This window comes from Quercus lobata, chromosome 4 (genome assembly GCF_001633185.2).
Source record: "Quercus lobata isolate SW786 chromosome 4, ValleyOak3.0 Primary Assembly, whole genome shotgun sequence".
Lineage (NCBI taxonomy): Eukaryota > Viridiplantae > Streptophyta > Magnoliopsida > Fagales > Fagaceae > Quercus > Quercus lobata.
Genome location: NC_044907.1, coordinates 53594268 through 53603359, shown reverse-complemented (window position 1 = coordinate 53603359; position 9092 = coordinate 53594268). Strand labels below are relative to the sequence as shown.

The following is a 9092-nucleotide window of genomic DNA, read 5'->3' as shown; positions in this document are numbered from 1 at the left end:
ACTTTTAAGCTCCAAAATCATTTATATTAGTCAAACTAAAAATGTGTATATTTGTAAAATTGCTACAATAACTGTATAAATTTACATTAATACTATTCACTTTGCATTTTGTTTTTTATTCTTCTTTTACGTATCTCAAGAATGAAGAAAGAAAATAGATGATAGTTGTTGTGTGTGAAGAAAGAAAAATAATAAACAAAATAAAAAAAATGATATTTTAATGTAACGTAGTATAAATTAGATAATTTGATGTGAGATGTTTTAAAAAATAAGTATATAAAACAGGGAAAAAAAAAAAAAAAGTAAGTTCTTATACTAGATAAATATTTTACCTGATATAAATGATTTAAAGACCAAAAAAAAAAAAAGTATTCTAGCATGCTTTAAAAAACAAGAGGGATGCACGTGAGTAAAAATAATTTTTTGCAAATTGATGTTATGAAAATAAATAGAAAATGAACATATTTCAATAATAATAATAAAATTTCTAAGAACATGTAATTATAATTACGTTACGATTTTCCATTTTGGATTGATTTTTTTTTTTTTTTTTAAATTCACCGAAAAGGGGGAGTATACTTCTTTTGTGCACTTATCTGCACCAAACAAAAGCTCATTGGTGGGAAAGTTATATTTTCCCGCAGTTTCCTTTTTTATATTTTCTCGGCAATCTCGTCGTTTCCTCTCTTTCGCCAACTGCGTTCTTCTCGTTGATTCTGCAGAATCAGGCACTCGTCGCCACCATCACCATCGAACCTTTTCTCAGAATTTTGGTTTTGCTGTTTCAGCGTTCATTTTTCTTTCTGAAATTAGGGTTTGTGGAAGCGCATTGATTAGTTTAATCAGGGACTTATGAATTGGGTTTTACTCGTTTTTGGCTCATACATGTGATTGTCTGAGATTAGGGTTCTCTCTCACAAAACGATCTGCCCAGGTTTTTTTGAACCCCAAACCGTGGCTCAAACCACCTGTGGAGGAAATCTGAGAACATTGGTCATCAACGGAAATCAGTACCCAAAATTTGATTTCAATGGTTTTTTGCATTATGTTTGAATTTATTGGCTTATACATGATTTGCTATTGCTTGGATTTATGGGTTTTTATTTTTTGCTCTCATTTATGTTTTTCTCTTTCACTCTGTTTGTTGATCTCATCTATAGCTATTTAATTAATCAATTTACAGTCAATAAGCTAATTTGATTCCCTTATAGTTTCTTATCTTTTAATAAAAAATTTGGCCCCATCTCTATTTTTGCATGCCAACTATTCAACTTAAGGCCTTCCCTCATTGATATACAAAATCAATGATATTGTTAGCACATTGTTAAGCAAAAGTGACCTGCTTTTTGGTGCAATTTGGTTGTCCTTTAATCTCCCAAGTGAGACTAACCAGGGCCATAACCATAGCACAATAGTGATGGTAAATTCGTTTGCAAAATCAGTGTGTTTGTAAAATACTTAGTATGCTGTGCAACACAACCAAGAGACAAGATGAACTCTAAGTTTCTGGAGTCATTTTAAGTCTGTACAACCAATCTTCCTTTGTTTTTTTTCCTTGTGTCCGAAGTCAGCCAAACTCAAACTCATACAGAGCTTAATCCCTTTCCTTCTTCCTTCCTTCTTCTTTTATTTTTTTTCAATGCATTTTGATCCATGTGTTACAGTAATATGAGAATTTCGAAGTGAGCTGGTTTATATTGCCAAAAATGTCAGCTTTGATTTCAATCAAACTTTTTATTTGGTAATATAATCAAACTTGACATCTTAGTAGTTAGAATTGTCCCCCCTACAATAATATAACAGTTAAATAATTGACGGGGTTTGTGGAATTCACTTTACAAAAATGGAATTAATTGACTATGATTGAAATCCTGTTTGTAGTTATGAGATACAATGAGCTCTAGTTATTTATAAAGTAGCTAGAGCTTTTTGCTATGCTTTTTTTAATGTTTCCAAATTCATATGATCATATTACGTTTACTAAGCCTTAAACTTGATCGTAGTCATCAATTCTTCATGATATACCAAATTAATATGAAATGCAATGCTTCAAGTTGATGTTTAGGTTTGCCATCATTAATAAAGCTCTAGTTGATCCTCTCCATATATTCAATCATGAATGAGGTAGTACCAATTGTTTTAAAAACCGGACCGGACTGGCCGGTCCGACCGGTTCAACCGGGAACCGGTCACCAATCCGGGCCGGTTATATTAAAAAACCGAAAATAATGAAAAATCCGTGAAACAGTAAAAACCGGCCGGTTCAACCGGAAAACCGGGAACCGGCACGGTTAAACAGGTTCCTGACTGGTTACTTTTTTTTTTTTTTTTTTTTTTTTTTTGTCTTTTCCCAGCTAAAACGACGTAGTTTTGTCGTTTTAGGCTGGAATCCTAATTCCTAACCCTAAAGCTCACTGCCCCACTCTCATTTTGCGTTTGTCATTTTCATTTTTCAGACTCTCAGACTCTCAAATCTCAACATCCGCCTCCACCTCACTTCCAAGCTCACAGCCTCTCTGCCTCGCCGCTCAGACCTCGCCCTCTCCGCCTCACTCTCTCCGCCTCACTGCCTCGCCAGTCGCCGCTCGCCCTCTCCGCCTCACTGCCTCTGTACCTCGCCCTCTCTGCCTCACACTCTGCCACGCCTTCTCTGCCTCGCCCTCTCCGCCTCACACTCTGCCTCACCTTCTCTGCCTCGCCCTCTCCGCCTCACTCTCTCTACCTCGCCTTCTCTGCCGCTCACACTCTCTACCCTTTGACTCGCCCACCCCGCCTCACTCAAGCTCACACTCTCTAGTCTCTTCCTCTCTGCCTTGCCCTCTCCGCCTCAAACATTTTTCTTCCTCTCCGCCTCACTCAAGCTCACGGGTTTAAAGTATTGGGTTTTTTTTTTTCTTTTTGGGTTTTTTCCTTCTCATCCTTACGGGTTCTCGGTCTCGCCCTCTAAAGTGCTCTGCTCTCTGCTTCTCGGCTTCATCAGGTAAGGTAACATTCTTTTCTTTTGATTTTATTACTTGATTAATTGATTTTGATTACTTGATTTTGATAATTTTCTTTTCTCGTCCTTACGGGTTCTCGGTCTCGCCCTCTAAAGTCCTACATTTTTTGTGGTTGGGGTTGGATGGTAACTTGGGTGGATTTGAAGCAAAGCAGGGAGAATGATAAGCCAAGTTACCATTTTGTATAAATTGTTGAGTTTGTTGAATAGAATATGAATGTGTATCTATTGAATAGAATAGAATATGAATGTGTATCTATTGAATAGAATAGAATATGAATGATAATCCAAGTCACCATTTTGTACAAATTGTTAACTGTTTTTCCCTGTAATTGCCTAATTAGAGGAGGATTTTTTGATGGGCTTTCAATGACTTGTTGATAAATGTTGTAAATCTGTAAATGTGTGGCAGTGAACTCTTTGTAATATGCTAGTCATGAGCCTAATTATGTTTTTAGTATATTAAAAAATTATTAATTATTTATATAATTTAAATAAATATTAATTAAATTATTTATGACGTCATCGGTTCGACCATCGGTCGGACCCCGGTCCGACCATAAAACCGGTAATTAGTTCATTTTTCGGTTCTTTCACCGTACCGGTTTTTAAAACCATGGGTAGTACATTACAAACAACATATCCAGAACAGCTCTGATGATGCATTAGTTTTATTTTACAATCTCCCCTAGATATGTTTCAACAAACTGGGAATTCTCTTTGCAAAGTTTATTAACCAAAGAATGGCATAAGCCTTCTCTAAGTGTACAACCTATCCTAAACATAACATCTAAAACATGAAGGCATGCATAATATTGCATACCATGATAATTGAATTTTAATGTGATGCCAATGGAGTAGAAGACTTTGATTATGAACAAGTGCCTGAAAGCATCCCTACAATAGTGTCACACAAGCCTATAGAAGAATTTAGTCAATTTTCGGCATTCATTGCAGCCCATGAAAAAATTAGAAATAGAGAAAATCATTCTAAACTCCAATCAAATCTTGTTGAGCACTTGTGGCAACGATATAGCGGGTTGTAGAATCATCTAATTTTAAGTTTTATGCTCGCACTACTTTTTATGTCTTTAGTCTTTATTGTAATCTGAATTTTCTCTTCATTTATGTTAATCTTGTACAGGTACTTTAAAAATTCGATGTAATTTGAAATTTATCAAATCTATGTTAATCTTGAATTTTATCAATTCTTTTTGAAAAATATGACTATTGAGAAATATTATCATTTGAAAAATATGACCCTTAAAAAAAAGGCTATCGAGAAAATATAATTGTTGGAAAATTTAAAAATATAGTTGTTAGGAATTTGAAAAATATTAGTGGTTGGGAATGAATAAAGAAATATTAAAAAAGAATAAAGAAAGATTAAAGAAAGAATAAAGAAAGAAGCTGCTGGAGATGCTCTTACAATGTATATATATCTAGGCCTGTTCAAGATTCTACCGGCACCGGCGAAACCGGCCAGCGCCGAACCGATCCGACCGATACAAAGCTTCACTGTAGGTGTTCGGAGAGGTGGTCGGCAGCGATTTGGGCATACCGAAGGCGGCCGGTGCGGCGATCGGCGGCCATTTTGCACTCCGACGAGAAACCGCACCGCACCGGTATGTATTTATATTTATATGCTATAATTTATATGTATAGTTACTATAGGCTTCAATATACAGAATGTGTGATGGTGAGAGTTTGAGAGAGGCAAGGAAGGAAGAAGGAGAAACGGCGCTGGAGAATGGAGAGAAATAAGAGAGCGTAATAGGAAACGTTGCAGGGTTTGAAAATTTTAACTACAAAATAGCAAAACGACGTCGTTCGAACCTATTATTAATTGTAATATGAGTCTCAAAACGACGTCGTTTTGGTATCAGATTTAAAAAAAAAAAAAAAAAAACTTGAAACGATGTCGTTTCAATTCAAACCCTAAATATATTAGTCCCCATCCCCAGTTGTCTTCAGTTCCCCACCTCTCTCTCTCTCTCTCTCTCTCTCTCTCTCTCTTCTCGTTAGTTTTCCTAACCCAAGCGTCTCTGCCTCTCCTCTCTCTCTCCCCTCACTCCTTAGCCTGTAGCCCTTCGCCACTTGCTGTCACTGTACTCTGCCGCTTGATGCCATTGTTCTTGGAGTTTCACCCTCTCCCCTCCCCTTTTTTGTCCTAGCTAAAGCTCCTCCTTGTAATGCTTTCTGCTCGGATTGTTTATTTTGTTTTCAATAGTTTTGTTTCATCTTTTACGACTCAGGTTTAGTTTAGTTTAGGTTTTTTTATTTTTTTATTTATTTATTTATTTTTTTTTTGTGATTTGAAGTGGGATATTTTTTAGAGAGATTGTGAATTTGTTTGTTTTCTTTCATGTTTGTTTTTTCTTTGGAATATTGGGGTTCTTTCGTGTTTGTTTTCTTTCGTGATTATGTTGTATTTGGATCCTGAGAAAATTGAGGAATTCACCGAACTAACCGCACCAAACCGATATTGTACACCGCACCTCGTGTAGACCGGTTTTACCCCTCCGTTGGTTAGGTGCGGTCAAGCACGAGGGAAAACCGCACCCTACAGGTGTGGTGCAAAAAACACTCTCATAACCGGCCGCACCGCACCGTGTACAGGCCTATATATATCCTGTTATTGAATACATTCCTTTTTTAGTTGATATTCCTTTTCCAATTTAGTTATATTTAAATGCTTGGCTTTTTGTTTTGTTTTTTCTTTTTCTTTGAGGGTTTTTTTTAATTGTTTCTTACTATGATTGTTATGTTGTAAGTTTTTCTTTTTTCATGGGTTGATTTCTTAATTGCCTAGAAAATAAGCTCTTCTTTTCACTCATTTGATTAGATGGGTAAGGAGGAAAGCCCACAAGTTACCAGAAGAACAACCAGGTCTTCCTCTTCCGCTACTGTTGCAACGAAAACATGTGATCCACATCCTCTAACAATCAAGGATCTTGTGTTTGGAGAAGACCCCATTAGCTTGAATGATCTGTTATCTAAGTTTCCTGGTAGACGTATTCAGATTCTTGAGCTTGTGCGCCTTTTGGGTGCATCTAATTCCCCAATGCTTCCTCTTTTTATTTATGGAGGCACTTCTTCTGGAAAAACAAGTATAGTTCTTCAAATGTTCAGGCATCTCAACCGCCCTTTTGTTTATTCAAGTTGTCGTACGTGCTATAGTCCTCGTATCTTGTTTGAATCCGTTTTGAATCAGCTTTTGCTTCATAGGAAGGATGCAGCCAATGTTTATTCAAGTGCAAAGCGCTGTGAAAGGCCATCTGATTTTGTTAATTTTCTCCGCGAAGCCTTGAGTAATGTTATAAATAATTTTAAGGGGAACTCTGGGAAGTTGGGCACCAAAAAGTTGGTTGGACAGGCTGATGGAAATATGGTCTACTTGATATTTGACAATTTGGAGCTTATTAGAGAGTGGGATAAAAGTTTGACCATATTACCTTTCCTGTTCAATCTCTATGACATTCTAAAGATGCCGGAGGTGGGTATAATCTTTGTCAGCAATACTTCTCCTGATACATATTACTCAAATATGGGTTACATGGAGCCTATACCTGTTTATTTTCCTGATTACACTGAGGATGATCTTCGTCAAATATTCATGAAAAACCAAGCAAACCGGAAGCTTTATTCATCATTTCTTGAGTAAGAATACAGTTTTGAATTATCTTTAAATTGCATTCCTGATCTTTTACTTGATGTGATTTTGTTAATGAACTAGAGTTTTCTTTCTTGTTGAACAGTGTTGTACTTAGGTCTTTCTGTAGAATAACTAGAAGGATGGATGAATTATCTACTGCCTTTTTACCATTATTTCAAAAATACTGTGAGCCTTTACATGATTTGGGAGTTGTTCCCAATGAAGAAATGAAGAGACGGTTGTTTTCTCATCTTCAGCCACAAATTGCTCCTTCTCTAAATGAGGTATTTAAGGTTTCATCTCAGTCTTCACCTGCAGCTGAATCAAACAAGGAGACAAAGAAGAAGAGCAGCAGAAGGAAACTGGGAGTTTGTGCAGAAATTGATGAGTTGGATTTTCATATGTCCACTTCTGCAAAATATCTCCTTATATCAGCATTTCTTGCTTCAAGAAACCCAGCTACCCTTGATGCCTCCCTTTTTGATTCAATGGGTGGTATTGATAGTCGAAAGAGAAAGCGAAAGTAAGTGCATTGACAATTTGATATTCAGTCTATGTCATAGTAGTGTTGTCTATAAGTGATAGTTATTTGGAGTTTTCAGGTTGCAGAACTACTCACTCTGAAGTAGGATATATCTGTGTGGTTGAATCACATTCTTATGAACCCCATTTGCTTTCCTTGGCAGAGGTTTCCTATTATCATTTTTATTTTGCAATAGGAGAACTTTTTTTTTTGACTGTGCAATAGGAGAACTTCTATCCATGCTTTTGGTTGGTAATTTTTTTATTGAACATTTATTTTTCTACATCTTGGATTTTCTCCAGGAAACCAAGTTGGAATCTAATTGGAGCATTGTTAATAATGAAGAGAGGCATATCAGTCCCACTCCTTTTTGCCCCTCTATTTTATTTTTTGGGTTGACAAATTGGATCCTAATGTGATTTTTTTAAGGCTGTGATTTTCTTATCATGTTACTTATTATTTTACTAGCATTAACACTCAATGACCACACCGTGTTTCACACAGCTAACTAACCAATACCCATCTACTGCATTTCTTAATTTAAGGGTTTTGAAGAGCTTATAGGTTTCTGCAGGCCCTTTGCTGGAATCATTTATGTAACATGTGGTCACTCTTTTATTAGATTTGCAAGTTGACTCCCTCTATTATTTACTTTTAGTGTCACCTTTTGTTATGGGCATGGGCTTGTGTCTAATGTTCTCTTACAGAGGCTAGGTAGCAAGAGAATGCCAAACATCCATCCACTATAGGAATGATGCAGACTTGAACCCTCTAGTAATTTATTTTTTTGGGTATCCTAGACCCCTTTGCTCCTCCCCCCCCTCCCTCATTACTGCAAGTTATTATTTCATCTTTCTATGCTTGTTCATGCTTAGGTCCTCTCAAAAGTCATTGGAGAAGAAGGAGAATGCAGAACAGGAATTACTTATGAAGGGACCAGGAACTTTCCCATTAGAGAGGTTATTAGCCATATTTCAATGTCTCACATCTGTAGCAGAAGGTTCAATCGATGAAGAGGAACAAGGAGATGAAGGGTTAGGAGTTCAAGGTGGGGATGGTGGACTCATGTCTGACGTTCTGTTGCAACTATCCAGTCTCTGCAATGCAAATTTTATTGTTAAAGGGGGAAGCTGCCCATTGGAAGGCTCAACTCGGTACAGATCTACTGTGTGTGAAGACATGGCTCTGAAGGTAATATTTGTGCTCTCGTGTATTGATTTTGTAAGAAAATTTTCTGTAGGTTTAACATTATGAGTTGTTTGTTGTTTACATTAAATCTGTTTTATTGGTAATTTTGAAATGTTTACAGGTAGCAAGGAGTTTGAAGTTCCCTTTGTCAAAGTATTTATATAGAAGATAATAACCTGTAATGTGGAAGCTAATTGTGACATGGTCTTCAACTCAAAAAATCTTTCAGAGAAATTTTGTAAAGAAAAAGGTCAGATTGGTTACAATTTCAAGTTCTAATAGCCCCTGCAATGTGATCATGATTTCTGGATATCGAAGTTGAGCAAATATAAAATCACTGCTATTGAGTGGACTCATTGGTTCTTGATGTCCATTGGATATGATTAGCACTTAGAACATTGAAAGGGACTGGAAAAGAAACAGTTAATTAATATCCAGGTAGTTTAATTAGTTTGGTCACTGACTGTATTTCTGTTATTTTGCGGTCTCACCATCTATACATTGTACTTAACTGACTAACTACATCCAGTTATTGCTTACACGCAAACTCCAATTGTATGGGTTCTAGGGTGCAAAACTTGGTAGATGTACAAACTTTGTCCACACTGTGGCAGAATCCTCTTGTATTTATTCTGTTATGTAGTGTCCTCATACAGTGAGTACTGATGTTTCTACTTTGTATATAAGTTGTGCTTCCTGGGTTTTTCTCGATCCTGGGCTATATGCCG

At 36.5% G+C, this 9092-nt stretch overlaps 1 protein-coding gene across 5 annotated transcripts; it reads left to right on the top strand.

Annotated features, from left to right (window-relative positions):
- Positions 1 to 615: 615 nt before the first annotated feature.
- Positions 616 to 9073, top strand: LOC115986487 (origin of replication complex subunit 5). 5 transcript variants are annotated; one of them, XM_031109564.1, is made up of 6 exons: positions 2645 to 2980; positions 4445 to 4623; positions 5844 to 6658; positions 6757 to 7176; positions 8052 to 8367; positions 8486 to 9073. In XM_031109564.1, exons 3-6 carry the CDS (start codon positions 5844 to 5846, stop codon positions 8534 to 8536), a joined length of 1602 nt encoding a protein of 533 aa, XP_030965424.1. In that variant the 5' UTR covers positions 2645 to 2980; positions 4445 to 4623; the 3' UTR covers positions 8537 to 9073. The 5 variants fall into 5 exon arrangements, with proteins under 5 accessions (XP_030965428.1, XP_030965424.1, XP_030965425.1 ...); XM_031109565.1 differs by having other exon boundaries at positions 2645 to 2985; XM_031109568.1 differs by lacking the exons at positions 2645 to 2980; positions 4445 to 4623 and adding an exon at positions 616 to 728.
- Positions 9074 to 9092: the final 19 nt, after the last annotated feature.

Coding starts and splice junctions, on each gene's coding strand:
- LOC115986487 (XM_031109568.1), top strand. CDS start 5,844: ATGGGTAAGGAGGAAAGCCCACAAGTTACCAGAAGAACAACCAGGTCT. Junction 6,659..6,756: donor CTTTATTCATCATTTCTTGA/GTAAGAATACAG, acceptor CTTGTTGAACAG/TGTTGTACTTAGGTCTTTCT. Junction 8,368..8,485: donor GTGAAGACATGGCTCTGAAG/GTAATATTTGTG, acceptor AAATGTTTACAG/GTAGCAAGGAGTTTGAAGTT.